Source organism: Telopea speciosissima, chromosome 7, assembly GCF_018873765.1.
Source record: "Telopea speciosissima isolate NSW1024214 ecotype Mountain lineage chromosome 7, Tspe_v1, whole genome shotgun sequence".
Lineage (NCBI taxonomy): Eukaryota > Viridiplantae > Streptophyta > Magnoliopsida > Proteales > Proteaceae > Telopea > Telopea speciosissima.
Window position 1 is genome coordinate 49,145,187 of NC_057922.1, and position 20,557 is coordinate 49,165,743.

The 20,557-nt window shown below is 40.3% G+C and overlaps 1 protein-coding gene across 2 annotated transcripts in view; it reads right to left on the bottom strand.

The window, feature by feature from the left end:
• LOC122668084 (peroxisome biogenesis protein 6) overlaps nucleotides 1–20,557 on the bottom strand; it is a 176,232-nt gene that overhangs the window by 28,015 nt on the left and 127,660 nt on the right. For both annotated transcript variants that reach the window (XM_043864638.1, XM_043864637.1), the window contains exon 15: nucleotides 2,036–2,116. In XM_043864638.1, the coding sequence (XP_043720573.1) occupies nucleotides 2,036–2,116 (81 nt within the window). The remainder of the gene's footprint in view (nucleotides 1–2,035; nucleotides 2,117–20,557) is intronic.

Genomic DNA, 20,557 nt, shown 5'->3' on the forward strand with positions numbered 1-20,557 from the left:
AAAAGAAGAAGATGAAGGAATCTAGGGTTTCTGAAGGTCAGAAAGGGCTGCTACTGCGTTGTTAAGGGAAGTAATCAGATTGATGGAAGGGGAGGGAAGAGAGATGAGATCAATCTTCTTGGGGGGAAGAAGAGAGAAGAAGAGAAGAGAAGAAATCAGGTTTGGGATGTCAATCCCGTATGCATTGCTCAACAGCACCAAAACTCTTGGAAAAAACTTATATTCTTTACTAAAATCATCTCTAATTGATGGGGGATGTATTACATATGTATAGACCCTTCTAAAATTCCTAATTTGACTCATACAAGGGCTCCTAATCATTCTAACACACTCAATAAAATAAATAGACTCAAAACAGAATTCTATCTTGCTATTAAGTATCCTAACCTAACTCAAACATTCAATTTAATTACTAATCCCGTGCACTAACATTACCCCCAATTTATGGGCATATATATTAGGCCCATTACATCAACAAACCCAAAAATAAGAAGCTTAAGGCCTATAGAACCCAACCATGGGCCAAAATAAAGTCTTTTGAGGCACAATTGATCCAATTGGACAATCTTAACTGCATCAGTTTCTATTTTAAAAAATACTTTCGTTGTAAGGGATTCTCCCTACCATACATATGGGTTTCCTATTTTCTTATTTCCATGAAGTTATAAATAAAGAGTAGGAGATCATACCCACAACCAATGATTTAACAATTTGTTAAGCTTATGCTTGCTGATTTCTGTGAGATTCAGAACTTTGTTGTTGTGAGATGAAGCCCTTGGTGGAAATGCCAAGTTGGACTGGTGAGATGCTAGTCAAGTTCCAGGTTGAAAGCCTAATTCATATCCTACATCTTCTTCTTCTCTTTTCGCTATTGATTCCTATCATTGATAGCAGTATTTGGCCATAGTTTGAATTTTGTGGCAACACCTGCCTTGTTTCTATTGGAAAAAAAAGGGGTACTGGGCAGCAGTAAAAGAAAAATGAAAGAAAAAGCCCCTTCGTTAGGAGTTAAAAAACCTGCTATTATGTTTGCACTACTTTCAATTCCTTTCTCTAGTTTCTATTTTGGTTCTAGTTGCAATTTGCAAATCTATGAGTTATTTACTGCTTCTCTCTAGTTTCTAATTCTGACTTGGAAGTTTCTATTTTGCTATATTCACTTTCCATGTTGGTTCTCTAGTTACTAAATCCATTCACTCACTTATTTTGGTTTCTCTTGCTATTCTACCTTCTAGTTGCAGTTACACTGATGTTTCTAAATCTGATTCCAAATTTTTAGCAAGTTTCTATTTTAGTAATCTCCTAATATGCTAAATCTGACCGTTGGTTCTAGTTCAAACTTTAGATTAATTAAATCCCAGTTGCTGGTTTTGGTTCATACTTCCTATGGTTCTTGATTTGCATGAGGTTTTTTAACCTTAATCCATCGGTGATTAAAATACCCCATTATTATGGATGCCCTTGCTTCAGTTTCCAAGATGATTAGATCCATCATATGACCAGAACCAACCATTTCTGAGATGATCTGGATACTGGTTTGGCTGAAGAACAACCCAGTTCTCGAAATTTAATCAACCAAATCTCCATATGATTGAAATGTCACTTTTAATCTCCATCCAACCTACTAAACCTCACTAATCCCCTCAGGCCTGAAAATTTTCCTCCTGAAGAACGTTGCCGGCACTCCTCTGTTGCTTACTTGAGTTCCTCACCCCAATAATGCCATGTTGGAGTGGGTAGAACATGGCTCAGGGTGGATGTGAGGTGGGAGAGGGCATGGGCCATGTCGTTGAGGTGGAAATGACCTAAGACTGGAGCTAAGGGGGTAATCGAAAAATCTCAGTGCAGAGTTTTCCATGAACAATGCCTTACTGGGTAGAGATGGTCTGACAGAGTATAGGGGACTGTGTGATGTCATTGCCCTGGATTCAGGTATGTTTTAGATACAAGTGCAGATGTGGATTCTCCAAACCAAAACTTAATCCAGAAGTGGATAAATGAACTATAAATAAACCACAAAGAGGCAAGGCCGTACCTTTATAAAATCATCGTATTCGACGACAACTAAATCAGCATGATCATCTTTATGTAAACAATCTGAATCTGTCCCCAAAACCTACAAAAAGAAAAATGATCAAAAAAGTAGAACTGAATTTCTATACTAAACAATAAACCAACTGAATCATTAGGAGCAGCATGCCATCTAAATTTCCTAAAGATTATGGGCCAGTTTACCAACCACTCCATTGAAGCCTGATTAGCTTCATGTTTAGGTGCATATATAAGAAATAGTTATTGCTGTTGAAAATTGAAATAGCTGAGAGAAGTGGCACAAATCAAGTGCCAAAAGTCTGTCTATGAAAAGAAAATAGAACAAATAGTTGTTGTGCAGCATCCCATTCTGTTTCCTGCCCATATAATCTGATGGTTTCCTTGGTTCTGATTCCAATATCTGGACCACAAACTTAAATTTCCTATAGAACCTGGTTTCTTTGTGGTATATTTCCACAGTCAATAAATTCAATGTCGGAATTTCTGTGTTCTATACCTGAGCTAGCATGTTAAATGCTATGTTACTAGGATGCAAGTGAGGGCATCATCGGCCACTGACAAAGCGTGTTAGACTCAGCAAATTTCAAAAAATAGGAAATGAAGACTGGGAATATATAATGTTATCGATATTTTAAAATACTACAAATGATTGGAAGGTTCAAATTTATATAGATCAGCCCAAATCGTAAAATATCTTATTACTTCCCCATTAGTAAGGAAAAATTTCTGGATTGGTTTGGGATGTGCTTTGGTTCCTGCTTCTGGATTGGGCGAAGCTGCTCCTACTTCTTTGAATGGAAATGGTAACCATCTCCTGTGGACTCTCTGCATGCTGCCAATACCCCCTCACTAGGTAAACGCTTTCAGCTTTTAGTGGATACCGCACATGATGACTCTTCTATCCCTGACCGAGACCCACCTCTTGACTCTATCCCTGATGGCTATGTAACCTCTTTGAACTCCAATATCCACTACTCCGTTCAGACTTTCCCCTCCAACCATTTACCTGTCATCCAATTTGGGAAATTGCCATCTGTTCTTAAACAGCCTTCTGTCCCAATTTCTATCTCCACATCTACTCCCTTTCTCAACCCACCTCAAACGCAACCCCAGCCCACGTCCCACCCTACATCAGCTCCTCATATTGGTCCCCACCCTTCTCTTGCCTTGCACCCTCCTCCCTTGAATAACATGACCTCTTCCATATCCTGGGTCCCACCAAGACTGCTGTGAGTGCTGTCCACCCATATGCCGAGTCACCTCACTCCTCCATTGTGACTGGGTTACTTGACCACTCAATTGTCCAGTCCCCTGGCCCCCCTTTTGCTGCTTCTAACCTTAAATCACACTCATCCTCCTTATGGCATGGGATCCTCTATGATTGATCACACGGGCCTCCACCCGCTGAGAACTGACCTCCCCTTGCTTTTCCCCCTGCCTTGTCCTCACCTTCGATTGATGCTACTGTTATTGGTCTTCAGATCCCATCTTCGGTTCGTGTTCGCTTGGCTGCTCTCGCTTCTACCAGTGGGGTTATTCCTCCTCCCCCTGTTCGGTGATCAACTAGATTCAAGTCCCCTCCCAAGATTCTTGATGGGACAGATTCCCCTCTCTTAAGTTTTGTTTTGCAGATGTCTGTCAATCTCCTTAATATTATTGTTTGGAATATTCGAGGGCTTAATCAGCCTTCAAAGCAAGCTTTTTTGAAACCTTATATTCAATCTTCTTTGTCTGGCATTTTCGTTCTTGTGGAGACTAAAGTAAGGGGGAGATCTTGCGGGGCCTATCTTCGATGCTATTGCTCCTGGGTGGTATTTGTTTAGCTCCAATGGCCGAATCTGGTTGTTCTGGAACAAAGCTATTGTTGATGTTTGAGTATTAGGGAGGAGGCTCAGCTTTTGCACACTGTCCTCAAGCACCAGTCTCTTCTTAATATATGCTTCTAATCTAGCTTCAGTTCATTGAGATCTCTGCACTTCTTCGGTTTCTATTTCTTCATTGGTTGGTGTTAGAACTGTTAGAACCGTAGGGGTATTTTGGACCCTCTTTCTGTTTCTTTTATTTTTTGTGTTATGTGGGCTTTAGTCCCACATTGCTTATTTGTATTTCTGTCCTCTGTTCTCAAGGATATAATTAAAGAGCTTGGGGTGATCATTAATCATCCAAGCCTTACTCTAATTCTAAATCTGTTAACATGGCATTAGAGCAGGTTTTGAATTAGGGTCCTCTACCTTCTATTTTCAGCTCCTTCTTTCTCTTCTCTCTCTCTCTCTCTCTCTCTCTCCTCTTCGCTTCTCTCTTTTCTTCTTTTGTTTTCTATTCTTCAATAGGGCAGCACTGATGAGGTGATCCATAGATCCAGCTGCTGCCCTTTCTCACCTCATTCCATGGTTAAATAAGTTTTTCGATATCAACAACACCTTGGCTGCGATATTTGAAGCTTCCCATATTTGATTGATTCCACCTCAACTGTAAGGAACCAACCTCCCTTATTGAAGATCAAGAACTGCAGCAGGTTCCTTTGTTGAAGTTTTTTTTCTATCTCAGATCTGGCTTGAAGACCCCTTAGATCGATTTCTCCAAAAACAGGGTTTTTTTCAAAACCCTGACAAATATCGATTTAGGGGCTGCTGTCCTCTGTTGGGGCTGATATTTGGAGGGGTGCTCAGTCTCTTCTAGACCCACACTCGAGCCAAGTTTCAGCTCAATCCAGTGTTTTTTTTGCAGGTTTCTCTCCCTACATCGATCTCAACAAAATCAGGGTTTTTTTTCAAAACCCTGAAAAAAACGATCTCAGGGTTTTGAGCCTTTGTTGGTGCTGCTTTTTTGAAGGCTGGTTCTCCACATGTAAAGACATATCTGCCCCAAATTTAAGCCTCAACAATTCAGTTTTTGGGCCTATTCTTCCCTATATCGATTTCAGCCTAACAGGGTTTTTTTTCAAAACCCTGAAAAAATCGATCTAGGGGCTACACTTGTCTGCTGCTTCTGATTTTTGGAGACACATCTTGTGACATTGAAAGGGGATTCTCCTCCAATTTTCAGCCTTTAATTTGTAGGATTTCTTGTGTTTCTTGTCACCACAGCCCTCCTTTGCGATTTGGTGTTTTTTGGCTGCATTATGGGTGACTCTAAAGTCTCTACTGGCACCTCTGCTGCCGATGGGCTTGGTAGGAATGACAACCGTGATCTCCTCCCTAATCCTATCAAACTGGATGGGAGCAATTTTTTGATCTGGTCCCGTTCGGCTTACTTTGCTATTGCTGGCCATGGGCTTACTAGCCATATTGATGGTACTATCACTATGCCAACTGCTCCTGGCACTCTCTTGACCAGATGGATCTCCAACAATGGTATACTTATGTCCTATTTGATTGGCTCAATGCAATCTAACCTTGCCAATGGTTTTCCTCTCCTTGATACAGCCCATCAGATTTGGTCTGCTTGCAAGGAGACATATGGCCAGCTTGGTAATGATGCATAGGTGTATGAACTTCGCAAGAAGTCCAAAAATACTACTCAGGGGGAGTTATCTGTCTCCACATACTATGCTACTTTGCGCAGTCTCTGGCAGCAACTGGACCATTTTTCTGATTACCAGGGTGTATGATTTTTTGGCTGGTATGAACACGGAGTATGACCATTCGTGTTCAAGTATTGGGTCATTCCCCTTTTCCCACACTTGAACAATCATATGCTTTGGTCTCCTCTAAAGAGAATCGTCGGGCTGCTATGCTTCATCCTTCTACTACTGACAGATCAGCCCTCCAGTCTGCTGCCCAGGCTACCCCTGCACTTGTCGGACATGTTTCTCTTGGTGATTCTACTACAAGGACTGTTACTTGTGAGCATTGTCACAAGCCTTATCACACTAAGAAGAAGTGTTGGAAGCTTCACGGGAAACCAACTGACTTTGAGGCTAAACGGGCTGCCAAGAAGAAGATAAAAAATAAGGCAAACCACTCTGAATCTGTTCCTACAGCCCCGACTACTAACACTAGTCTATCCCAGGATGATCTACAAGCTTTCCTACGAATGATAAGGTCTTCCGCTGCTGCTGCCTCTACTACATCAGCACCGACCACCTCTTCTGCTCCTTCAGGTTCACACTTTGCCCAGTCAGGTATTCCATTTGGTGGTCATTGTGCTTCTGTAGCTTCCCATCCCTGGATCATCGATTCTAGGGCTACCGATCACATGACCGGTTCCTCTAGCCTGTTCCATCGGTATTCTCCCACTTCTGGGAAAGACAAGGTTAAAGTAGCTGATGGTTCCCTTTCCTCCATATCTGGAAAAGGAATCATCAACTGCACTTCCTCCCTTACTTTGTCTTCGGTTTTGCATATTTCTAATTTACTACTAACCTTCTTTCCATTAGTAGTCTTACTTGTGATCTTAACTGTAAAGTGACTTTTTTTCCTTCCCACTGTGTGTTTCAAGATCTGGCCTCTGGGAAGACAATTGGATTGGGTAAAGTGCATGGTGACTTGTACCTGCTTGATGATGGTCGTCTTACTCCCCCCCCGTTACCATCTCCACATCATAACTCTTTAGTCTCTTCTGAAGTTTACCAGTGGCACTCTAGATTAGGTCATCCTCCATTAGGAATATTAGCATCTTTATTTCCTACTTTAGTCAAACCATGTGATAAGATCGGTTTTTTTTGTGAGGCTTGTGTTCTGGCCAAAGAGACACGTTCTACTTATTTGACTTCCAATAAAAGGAGTTCTTCACTTTATCACCTGGTGCATTCTGATGTTTAGGGCCCTAGTCGTAAAGCTTCCCTTTCTGGTCATCGTTGGTTTGTTTCTTTTATTGATTGTCATTTTAGGCATACATGAGTTTATCTTATGCACACAAAGAGTCTTGTTTTTTCCTGTTTTCAGCATTTCCATAAAATGATCCAAACTCCGTTCCAGGCTAATCTCAAGGCTTTGAGAAGTGATAATGGCACAGAGTATAAGGAAAACACTTTTCAGAAGTATTTGGCTGATAATGGGATTATTCACCAGACTAGTTGTGTCGATACCCCAGCCCAAAATGGTGTGGCTAAAAGGAAGAACCGACATTTGTTGGAAGTGACCAGGGCATTGATGTTCTCGTGCCACGAACCCTCCCAATGGGGGGATGCTATCCTCACTGCAACCTATCTCATTAATCGGTTGCCTTCTCGTGTTCTTGACTCCCGCAGTCCAGCCGAACTTTAACATGGGAACTCCACCTTTGTGGTTCCCCCAAGGTGTTTGGTTGTGTGTGCTATGCCAGAGACACGAAATCTCATGGTAAACTTGACCCTCGTGGGTTGCGGTGTATTTTCTTGGGTTACTCTCCAACCCAGAAAGGTTATAAGTGTTACCATGCCCCTTCCCGTCGTACTCTGGTCAGTATGGATGTCTTTTTTCATGAAAGTCTTTCCTACTATCCATCCCCAATCTTTAGGGGGAGAATTCTGGATCTAGTGAAGATGTGTTTGTGTTTCCTCCCCTTGAGGATCCTCCTCTCCCATCTACTTTGGAGCCTATTTTGGCTGGAGCCTATTTTGGCTGCTGTCCAGCCTACTTTTGTGAAACCCGCCTCTAATTTGAACTTTTTCGAACTTGTGTGACTACAGGTTCTGGGTCAGTGTCTATGCTTGCCTCTACGTTGTGGGCTGCATCGGTGGTGGATTTAGAGCAATCCTTTGACACACCTATGGAGGATTTCGATGAACCAGGACAGCTAGCTATCCTTGAGTCTGAAAATCCTGCCGGGTTCCAACATATCAGTTTCTTATGCTTGACTTGCTGGGTCGAGCATATGCGGAACCTCACCATATCCTAAGCTGGTAAATAGGTAAGAATCCAAATCTAAGTATATATGTATACTATTCCTGTTTAATTACTGTACTAGGGGAAGAATAGTAATTTTTACCTAATGGGACCCACATCCCTAGTGGGGAATCCTATTTCCAATAGTTACCCATACCCGGACTACCCCTGATGTCATATGACATCATTATATAATTAGAATAAGCTATTAGGTACGAAATTCTATTAAAAATCAGATTTAAGAACTAATTTCTAAAAACTTATTCTAGCTTTAATTAGGCAAACAGCCCTTCACTTAGGCACTATCTATATATAAGTTATTTCACTATTCATAAATCACAAATCTAAAGCTAAGAAATCAGAATCGATTCTAACTCTTAGAACCTTAGAGAAGAGAGAAGAAGAGAAGGAGAAAGGAGGAGAAGAAGAGGAAATTGGGAAATCTCATCTTAGGGCTTTGGTTCCATACCTGATCTTGGAGCTTCTAAGCCTCCTTTGGAGTCCTTGCTGCCCAAGGTTAAGCTGCCATCACTTCTTCTTGCTGCTGCATTCAGGTAGGTCATAAAAACCTGCTATATCCAACTTCAACTTCTCCATCTCTAATTGAGACTATAAAGAAATCTGCCATTAAACCTTATAGCTTATATAGGTTTAATTGACTAATGACCCATCTCTGACCTCTTAATTTGGGCCTAACTATGGTTCAGACCTGAACTTAGGCTGCTAATCCCTGCTGTTCCCATCTCTTCTATAATTTCACTCTAATCTCAGCCTAAAATATTGGCAGCCATTAAAGCTTACAAACCAAGCTTTGTTAATAAAAATTGTCATTTTAACCTTGAATTTATAGGTTTAAGAGACCAATTTCCATGCTTTAACCCCCAATTTCTGTAATTTATTGGTTCAGATGTGGCTGCAGCCTATATATTACATGCTACCTTCCATGTTACACCTGAACCATGTAATCTATTAAACCCTAAATGTGTAATTGAAATTAATTACCAAAAATCCCCAAATTGGAACCAAAATTCTGAAATTGATTCCCTAATTGGATGACCCACCTTAAATTAGACTCAAATTCTGAAATTGATTCACTAAATGGACATGACCCACCTTAGAATGGGTCTAAAACCTGAAATTGGCTGCTAATTTCTTGCTGTCCATCAAATTATAGCTGAACCCAATTAAATTAAGGAACCCTAAGTTAGAAATTCGGGGTTAATCTCTTTAAACCCTCAAATTAATTGTAATTTTTATAATTAAATCACAATCCCAGATTGACCCACCTTAGAACAGTGTGAAAATTGAAATTGGTGGCCTGCATGTGAAGATCAGAGCACCTGGGCCAAAAACCCCAATTCTGCCCTCTGAATCCGATCCAATATTTTTGGACAAAAATGCCCTTTGAACCTTGGTTGGACCTTAACCTGACTCCTGACCCTATTACTTGATGTTTGTCATTGTTTTAGGACTACTTTTGGTCTGTTCTTCACTATTCTTGCCTGGTTACTGGAGTTACACCACCCTAGGCTAGTCTGTCATTGCCAGGTAAGGGGATTTTGACTTAATTTCAGTGTGTTTGTTGTATTAATTTCTATTTGTTAATATTGCCATGTCATGCATCATAATAATACTTTGATCATATAGTTTTATAGTTTTTTCTTTCTTTGCATTAGATGATGCATGTTATTAGGACGCATTACATGATGCATATGCATGAAATTACTTATGTTCTTGAATTGATGTTGTTATTACTATTGCTGGACAGAATTACCTTACTATCTTATATTGATTCATATGCCATTATGCATATGGTTAAGATTATCATGAACCCAAATGCTACGACCCTTGCCAACAGGGGTAAAGGTGTTGGATAACCCGTGGCAAGTTTGAAGGGTTAATACTGAAATGTCATTCACTGTCCCTGGTCTGATGAGTACATACCGGAATGGGAACAACAGTAGGGTTATCACTGGGGGTTCGTCGGGGTCTGATGTGTATATCCCAAAACTGGCGGGTCCCCACCATAGTCGAGTGGTATTCTTGGGAAGACCGATGAGTTCATTTCGTGACTGGGAATATCATACCTACTACAGTAGCATTTATACTTTATGAGACCTAGACATTGATGTTAGTAGCATTCTTAGATGTAAGTTATGCATCATGGACTATGTGCTTGTGTTTGCATGTTTCCCTTGCTGGGCTCGGTGAAGCTCACCCCTGTGGTACCTCTTCTTTTTCAGATAGTGCTGCTGGTTTTGAGAAACCAGAAGATGTTGATATTATTAGTTCTGACTTTCACACCGAGGGAGACCGTGCGGTGCAGAAGTTTGAAGTTCATGAAGCCTTCTGTGGATGCAATGCATGCGCGTTCACTTGATCTGGCCTGATGGAGCAGGCTAATCTTTTGTGTTTATAAACTTTTTATTAAATATAATATGTAGTTACTGTTCTACTTTTGTACTTGTGGTGCCTTTTGAGAACTATACATTGTATCACAGGTTTCACTTAATATTAATACTCAATTATCATCTAACTCCTTTATTATTATTGTTATTATTACTGTTTATTCTCTTCCGCTGCAATGATTTACTGTGTTTATGAACTGTGATATGGAATACTGCACTAATTGATCCTGGGGGATCGATCGAATGCCAACTGGCATTCGGTAACTGGCATTCGATCACACCTTGCCCTTACTAACCGGACCGGGGTGTGACATTTTAGTGGTATCAGAGCAAACGGTGATCTACTCCTGTTTACAGCCTAAATCATAACACAGCAGCATCTTAGACTCATTAACCCGAAGGTGAGTCTACCTAATGTTGAATTAAAAGCTTCAAACTAAAAGAAACTTAATATGTTGAAGATACATAAATATTATGTTATGTAATTATATTTTGTGAAATATCATGTATTAAAGTTTGATTTTTATACTTATACAATTATAAAATGATAAATTGTTAATTTGTTATAACATTATGCCTTATATAAGGCACTGTAAATGTATGTCTTGTTTAACCTTAGTAGCTACTTTGTTGTTAATGCATATCAAACTATTATTGTAAATGCTAATAGTTTGATTCTTTCCTCAGCTGATCAACCATGGTTGGACAACATCCAAACACTTATCAGCGTGTGAATGCTTGAGGACGTGCTAATATGGCCTCTACTTCTAATCCCCCTAATGTTGACCAGTCCCAAAGGGAGGATATTCACAAAAATCCTCCAAATCTCACGGTCCGAGATGTTACTGCTATAGTAGATCATATGATGGATCGACAACAAGAACAAATGCAACAGTTTATGACTACTATGGCCACACAGATGCAAGATACTGTGAGGTCCATGCAGACCCCTCCTACTACTCCTACAACCCCTGCTACTTCTGCTGTTCCAGCTGCACAAAATGCTTCTGCAAATGATGCTACTGCCGCTTAATGGAGAGATTCTTAAAGATCCAGCCCCTTACTTTTGCTGGGATCTCTAAGGATTCCCTTCTACCAGTTAAGTGGATTAAAGAAATGGAGAAAGCCTTTGAGTTCTTAGGCTGCAATGAAGAACATAAAATTTTCTGTGCAAGACATAAACTATAGCAAGAAGCAGAAGCTTGGTGGCAGATCACTAAGCCTATTTTGGCTGCTGCCCACCCTGTTCTAACCTGGGAAATCTTCAAGGAAGCCTTCTTTGGCAACTATTTCCCTACTAGTGTGAGAAAGCAGAAGGAAGTTGAACTCATGGAGTTAGTTCAAGGCCCCAGATCAGTGTTAGAATATCAACAGAAGTTCGAAGAACTCTTTTTCTTCGCCCCTCCCCACTTGAACACTGATGAGGCTAAAGCACAAAAGTTTGAAGATGGATTGAGGCCATCTCTTGCCATAGTAATGATTACATATAAGGCTCAAGGTTACTCAGAAGTTGTACAAATGGCTAAGAGGATTGAAGACAAACAGAGAGACACCTATCTGACTAATATGGGGTCTGGCAAGTGATCAGTACCTTTTGCTGACAGGGAATACAGTAAATTTCCTAAGCCAGTTTACTACAGCTCAGCCTCTTATCAACTGCAAAAGGGAGCTATAGAGTCATCAGCTCCTAAGCCAGTGTATGCAAATCCCAACATCAAGGCTATAGAAGTTCCGACAAGTGTAGCCAGCCAGGAAGCCAAGTGCTATAATTGTGGTCAAACAGGCCACTATTCAAGGACCTGTACCAATCGAAGGCCTCCACTACCCCGTCGACAACAAGGCAACCAGCCTCAAGGTCGAGTTTATTCTGTCTCTGATGGGGAAGCTGAGGCAAGTCAGATTATAGTTACAGGTATAAACTCTACTTATATTTTTCTTATATTCATTGTTTGGTGACATACACATGCATTCATCAAATTTTGTCGAATAGGTACCATTTTTGTCTGTGCATCGCCAGCATATACACTGTTTGATACCGGAGCCACGCACTCCTTTATGTCTCTGTCTTTTGCGAAGAGGATGGGGATTACACCCAAGAGTCTAACAAGTGGTTTGGCGGTTAGCACACCCACAGGATTGACAATAGAGTTAGATACAGTGTATGAACCATGTCCTGCAAGGATTGCTGCCCGGGAAATGATAGCACATCTAATCCAACTTGATATGACTGACTTTGATGTCATATTGGGTATGGATTGGTTATCAGCATACAAAGCAAATGTGCTTTGTGCGGATAAAAAGATTGTTTTCCAGCCCAAGGGGGAACAAGGGTTTATATTTGTGGGAGACAAGAAGAAAAAGTCAGTGAAGACAGTGATTTCAGCACTTCAGATGAAGAAATTGCTTAGCAAAGGTTGCCAGGGATACCTTGTCTCAGTGATAGATACAAAGACTAAAGTTAGGCCTATGTCGGAAATTCCTATTGTGAGGGAGTTTCTTGATGTGTTCCCTGATGATTTGACAAGTCCACCTCCACCAAGGGAGACTGAGTTTATCGTTGATTTGCTTCCTGGAGCAGCACCAGTGTCCAAGGCACCGTATAGAATGGCGCCAAGTGAGTTGAAAGAATTGCAAGCTCAGCTGCAAGACTTACTAAAAAAGGGGTTTATCAGGCCAAGTGTCTCACCTTGGGGTGCACTGGTATTATTTGTGAAGAAGAAAGATGGGAGTATGCGCATGTGCATAGATTACCGGGAATTGAACAAGTTGACAATTAAGAATAGGTATCCTTTACCAAGGATTGATGACCTTTTTGATCAGCTACAAGGTGCAAGGGTGTTTTCGAAGATTGATCTCAGATCTGGATACCATCAACTTCGAGTCAGGGAAGGTGACATCAATAAAACAGCCTTTCGAACTCGATATGGGTATTATGAGTTCTTAGTGATGCCCTTTGGCCTTACCAATGTACCGGCAGCTTTTATGGAGCTAATGAATCGGGTTTTCCATGATGTCTTAGATAAATTTGTAATTGTATTCATAGATGACATCTTGGTTTACTCCAAGAATGAAGAAGAACATGCAGAACACTTGAGATTTGTAATGCAAAGGCTAAGGGAGAAACAATTGTATGCCAAATTCAGCAAATGTGAATTTTGGCAATCACAAGTTGGATTTCTGGGTCATATTGTTTCAGCAAAGGGAATTGAAGTAGATCCTGCTAAGATTGAAGCAATTGTGAAATGGGAGACTCCCAAGTCAGTGGCAGAAATAAAGAGTTTCTTGGGATTAGCTGGCTATTACAGAAAGTTCATAGAAAACTTTTCTAAGATAGCAGTGCCTATGACTCAGTTGACAAAAAAAGGTGCCAAGTATGAGTGGTCTGAGGCTTGTGAGAAAAGCTTTCAAGAACTGAAACAGAAGCTAATAACAACCCCTGTTCTGATTGTTCCAGATGGCACTGAAGGAATGGTTGTGTACACTGATGCTTCCAAAGTAGGACTTGGATGTGTATTGATGCAACATGGGAAAGTTGTTGCATATGCTTCTCGACAACTAAAGGAGTACGAGAAGAATTATCCTACACATGATCTAGAATTGGCCGCAGTGGTCTTTGCTTTGAAGATATGGAGGCATTACCTCTATGGAGAGAAGATAGAGATTTACACACATCATAAGAGTCTTAAAAATTTCTTCACTAGAAAAAATTGAACATGAGACAGAGAAGATGGCTAGAACTTGTAAAGGACTATGAATGTGAAATCCTTTAATACCCAGGCAAAGCCAATGTAGTGGTTGATGCTCTGAGCAGAAAGTTACCAGACTGGCCAACAGAAATGATACATTTGAACAAGCATCTAGTGAAAGAGTTCAAGGATCTGGACATGACCTTTGTGAGGGGAAATACCACTGAGGGTCTAGCTGCATTAACTATGGAGCCTTCACTTAGAGCACGGATCATTTCAGCCCAATCTTCCAATGAAGAATTTCAAAGAATAAGGGAAGAGATCAAGGAAGGTAGACAAAGGGACTTGGACTTCACCTTAACTCCAAGTGGTGTCCTCATGTTCAGAGGTAGGTTGTGTGTGCCTGCAGTTGATGACCTGAAAGACTTGGTGTTGAAAGAAGCACATCAATCTTTGGTGTCTATACATCCAGGGAGTACTAAAATGTACAAGGACCTGAAGCAATACTTGTGGTGGTATGGAATGAAGAATGATGTAGCAACTTTTGTGTCCAAGTGTTTGACCTGCCAACAAGTAAAGGCTATTAGACATCGACCTGGTAGATTGCTACAGCCATTGTCTATACCGGAATGGAAATGGGAATAGATTACAATGGACTTTGTCACAGGCCTCCCTCGCACTAGAAAGGGTATGGATACCATTTGGGTGGTTGTAGACAGACTAACAAAAACAGCCCATTTCATTCCTATGAAGATCACTTATTCCATGGATAAGTTGGCAAAACTGTATGTTGATAACATTGTTCGACTACATGGAGTGCCAGTGGATATTGTGTCAGACAGGGATTCCAGATTTACATCAAGATTTTGGAAGAGTCTGCAGAGTGTAATGGGTACCAAGTTGAACCATAGCTCATCACATCACCCTGAAACAGATGGCCAATCAGAAAGAAGAATTCAGACCTTGGAAGACATGCTTAGGGCATGTGCACTAGAGATGAGTGGCAGCTGGGATGAGCATCTATCCCTAGTTGAGTTTGCCTATAATAATAGCTACCAAGCATCTATTGAAATGACTCTTTTCAAGGCATTGTATGGAAGAACTTGTCGCACCCCATTGTATTGGGATGAAGTTGGTGAGCGACGCATTCTGGGTCCAGAATTGGTTCAATCTACTTGTGAGAAAGTTGATCTTATTAAAGATAAGATCAGGGCTACCCAGTCTCGACAGAAAAGCTATGCTGATAAGAGAAGACAACACATACAGTTTAATGTTGGAGAGAAGGCTTTCCAGAAAGTATCTCCAACTAAAGGAGTTGTACGCTTTGGTAAAAGAGGGAAGCTCAATCCAAGGTACATTGGTCCTTTCAAGATTCTAGCCAGAGTTGGAGCAGTGGCCTACAAGTTAGCACTACCTCCATTACTTGCAGGTGTGCATGATGTCTTCCATGTCTCTACGTTGAGGCAATATATACCGCATTCTACGCATCTCTTACCGTAGCAACCTGCTGAGGTAGTTGCTGATTTGACATATGAGGAGGTACCAGAAGAAATCCTTGATAGGAAAGAACATAATCTAAGGAACCATACCATCTCTTTTGTTAAAGTCAAATGGAGTAATCACTCTCCTGGTGAGGCATCTTGGAAGCGGGAAGACGTGATGCGACAAAGATATCCCTATCTTTTTGACTTACTAGGTACGTGAAATTTCGAGGACGAAATTTATTATAAGGTTGGGGGAGTGTGAAACCCGCCTCTAATTTGAACTTTTTCAAACTTGTGTGACTACAGGTTCTGGGTCTGTGTCTATGCTTGCCTCTACGTTGTGGGTTGCATCGGTGGTGGATTCAGAGCAATCCTTTGACACACCTATGGAGGATTATGAGGAGCCAGGACAGCTAGATATCCTTGAGTCTGAAAATCCCACCGGGTTTCAACATATCAGTTTCTTATGCCAGACTTGCTGGGACGAGCATATACGGAACCTCACCATATCCTAGGCTGGTAAATAGGTTAGAATCCAAATCAATGTATATATGTATACTATTCTTGTTTAATTACTGTACTAGGGGCAGAATAGTAATTTTTACCTAGTGGGACCCACATCCCCAGTGGGGAATCCTATTTCCAACAGTTACCCGTACCCGGACTACCCCTGATGTCATATGACATCATTATATAATTAGAATAAGCTATTAGGTACGAAATTCTATTAAAAATCAGATTTAAGAACTAATTTCTAAAAACTTATTCTAGCTTTAATTAGGCAAACAGCCCTTCACTTAGGCACTATCTATATATAAGTTATTTCACTATTCATAAATCACAAATCTAAAGCTAAGAAATCAGAATCGATTCTAACTCTTAGAACCTTAGAGAAGAGAGAAGAAGAGAAGGAGAAAGGAGGAGAAGCAGAGGAAATTGGGAAATCTCATCTTAGGACTTTGGTTCTATACCTGATCTTGGAGCTTCTAAGCCTCCTTTGGAGTCCTTGCTGCCCAAGGTTAAGCTGCCATCACTTCTTCTTTCTGCTGCATTCAGGTAGGTCATAAAAACCTGTTGTATCCAACTTCAACTTCTCCGATCTCCATCTCTAATTGAGACTATAAAGAAATCTGCCATTAAACCTTATAGCTTATATAGGTTTAATTGACTAATGACCCTTCTTTGACCTCTTAATTTGGGCCTAACTATGGTTCAGACCTGAACTTAGGCTGCTAATCCTTGCTGTTTCCATCTCTTTCTTCTCTAATTTCTCTCTAATCTCAGCCTAAAATATTGACAGCCATTAAAGCTTACAAACCAAGCTTTGTTAATAAAAATTCTGCCATTTTAACCTTGAATTTATAGGTTTAAGAGACCAATTTCCATGCTTTAACCCCCAATTTCTGTAATTTATTGGTTCAGATGTGGCTGCAGCCTATATATTACATGCTACCTTCCATGTTACACCTGAACCATGTAATCTATTAAACCCTAAATGTGTAATTGGAATTAATTAACAAAAATCCCCAAATTGGAACCAAAATTCTGAAATTGATTCCCTAATTGGATGACCCACCTTAAATTAGACTCAAATTCTGAAATTGATTCACTAAATGGACATGACCCACCTTAGAATGGGTCTAAAACCTGAAATTGGCTGCTAATTTCTTGCTGTCCATCAAATTATAGTTGAACCCAATTAAATTAAGGAACCCTAAGTTAGAAATTTGGGGTTAATCTCTTTAAACCCTCAAATTAATTGCAATTTTTATAATTAAATCACAATCCCAGATTGACCCACGTTAGAACAGTGTGAAAATTGAAATTGGTGGCCTGCATGTGAAGATCAGAGCACCTGGGCCAAAAACTCCAATTCTGCCCTGTGAATCCGATCCAATATTTTTGGACAAAAATGCCCCTTGAACCTTGGTTGGACCTTAACCTGACTCTATTACTTGATTTTTGTCATTGTTTTAGGACTATTTTTGGCCTGTTCTTGCCTGGTTACACCACCCTAGGCTAGTCTATCATCGCCAGGTAAGGGGATTTTGACTTAATTTCAGTGTGTTTGTTGTATTAATTTCTATTTGTTAATATTGCCATGTCATGCATCATAATAATACTTTGATCATATAGTTTTATAGCTTTTTCCTTCTTTGCATTAGATGATGCATGTTATTAGGACGCATTACATGATGCATATGCATGAAATTACTTATATTCTTGAATTGATGTTGTTGGACAGAATTACCTTACTATCTTATATTGATTCATATGCCATTATGCATATGGTTAGGATTATCATGAACCCAAATGCTACGACCCTTGCCAACAGGGGTAAAGGTGTTGGATAACCGGTGGCAGGTCTGAAGGGTTAATTCCGGGATGTCATTCACTGTCCCAGGTCTGATGAGTACATACCGAAATGGGAACAACAGTAGGGTTATCACTGGGGGTTCGTCGGGGTCTGATGTGTATATCCCGGAACTGGCGGGTCCCCACCTTAGTAGAGTGGTATTCTTGGGAAGACCGATGAGTTCATTCCGTGACTGGGAATATCATATCTACTACAGTAGCATTTATACCTCATGAGACCTAAACATTGATGTTAGTAGCATTCTTAGATGTAAGTCATGCATCATGGACTATGTGCTTGTATTTGCATGTTTCCCTTACTGGGCTCGGTGGAGCTCACCCCTATGGTACCTCTTCTTTTTCAGATAGTGCTGCTGGTTTTGAGAAACCAGATGATGTTGATATTACAACTTCTGACTTCCACACCAAGGGAGACCGTGCGGTGCAGAAGTTTGAAGTTCATGAAGCCTTCTGTGGATGCGATGCATGCGCGTTTACTTGATCTGGCCTGATGGAGTAGGCTAATCTTTTGTGTTTATAAACTTTTTGTTAAATATAATATGTAGTTACTGTTCTACTTTTGTACTTGTGGTGCCTTTTGAGAACTATACATTGTATCACAGGTTTCACTTAATATTAATACTCAGTTATCATCTAACTCCTTTATTACTATTGTTATTATTACTGTTTATTCTCTTTCGCTGCAATGATTTACTGTGTTTACGAACTGTGATATGGAATACTGCACTAATTGATCCTGGGGGATCGATCGAATGCCATTCGGCATTGTCACACCCCGACCCGATTAGTAAGGGCAAGGTGTGACCGAATGCCAACTAGCATTCGATCGATCCCCCAGGATCAATTAGTGCAGTACTCCATATCACAGTTCATAAACACAGTAAATCATTGCAGCGGAAGAGAATAAACAGTAATAATAACAATAGTAATAAAGGAGTGAGATGATAACTGAGTATTAATATTAAGTGAAACCTGTGATACAATGTATAGTTCTCAAAAGGCACCACAAGTACAAAAGTTGAACAGTAACTACATATTATATTTAACAAAAAGTTTATAAACACAAAAGATTAGCCTGCTCCATCAGGCCAGATCAAGTGAATGCGCATGCATCGCATCCACAGAAGGCTTCATGAACTTCATACTTCTGCACCGCACGGTCTCCATCGGTGTGGAAGTCAGAAGTTGTAATATCAACATCATCTGGTTTCTCAAAACCAGCAGCACTATTTGAAAAAGAAGAGGTACCACAGGGGTGAGCTCCACCGAGCCCAGCAAGGGAAACATGCAAACACAAGCACATAGTCAATGATGCATGACTTACATCTAAGAATGCGACTAACATCAATGTCTAGATCTCATGAGGTATAAATGCTACTGTAATAGGTATGATATTCCCAGTCACGGAATGAACTCATCGGTCTTCCCAAGAATACCACTCTACTACGGTGGGGACCCGCCAGTTCCGGGATATACACATCAAACCCTGACGAACCCCCAGTGATAACCCTATTGTTGTTCCCATTCCGGTATGTACTCATCAGACCTGAGACAGTGAATGATATTTCAGTATTAACCCTTCAGACCTGCCACGGGTTATCCAACACCTTTACCCCTGTTGGCAAGGGTCGTAGCATTTGGGTTCATGATAATCCTAACCATATGCATAATGGCATATAAATCAATATAAAATAGTAAGGTAATTCTGTCCAGCAATAGTAATAACAACATCAATTCAAGAACATAAGTAATTTCATGCATATGCAGCATGTAATGCGTCCTAATAATATGCATCATCTAATACAAAGAAGGAAAAAGCTATAAAACTATATGATCAAAGTATTATTATGATGCATGACATGGCAATATTAACAAATAGAAATTAATACAACAAACACACTGAAATTAAGTCAAAATCCCCTTACCTGAAGTTATAGACTAGACTAAGTCAGTTACCCTCCAAAGATCCCAGTAATACAGACAAGAACAGAGTACACAGCCCAAACACAGTCCTAAAACATTAGAAAAGATCAAGTGTTAGGGTTAGAAGGCAGTCTAAGGTCTAACCAAAGGTTCAGAGGCATTTCTGTCCCAAAATATTGGACCAGATTCAGAGGGCAGAATTGGGGTTTTGTTCCAATTGCATGGATCTTCACATGCAAGGACCCAATTTCAATTTTCACACTGTTCTAAGGTGGGTCAACCAATTAGGGAATCAATTTCAAAATTGTGATTCCAATTTGGGGATTTTTGTTAATTAATTCCATTCACACATTTAGGGTTTAATAGATTACATGGTTCAGGTGTAACATGGAAGGTAGCATGTAATATATAGGCTGAAGCTACATCTGAACCAATAAATTACAGAAATTGAGGGTTAAAGCATGGAAATTGCTCTCTTAAACCTATAAATTCAATGTTAAAATGGCAGAATTTCTATTAACAAAGCCTTGGTTTGTAAGCTTTAATGGCTGCCAATATTTTAGGCTGAGATTAGAGTGAAATTAGAGAAGAAAGAGATGGGAACAGCAGGGATTAGCAACCTAAGTTCAAGTCTGAACCATAGGCCCAAATTAAGAGGTCAGAGATGGGTCATTAGTCAATTAAACCTATATAAGCTAAGGTTCAATGGCAGATTTGGGGATTGGGCATGGTTAGGGCTTAGGATTAGAGAAAGAGAAGGTGGGTAGGGATGAAATTAGGGCTGGATAGGGCTTACCTGAATCCAGATCTGATTTCAGTTG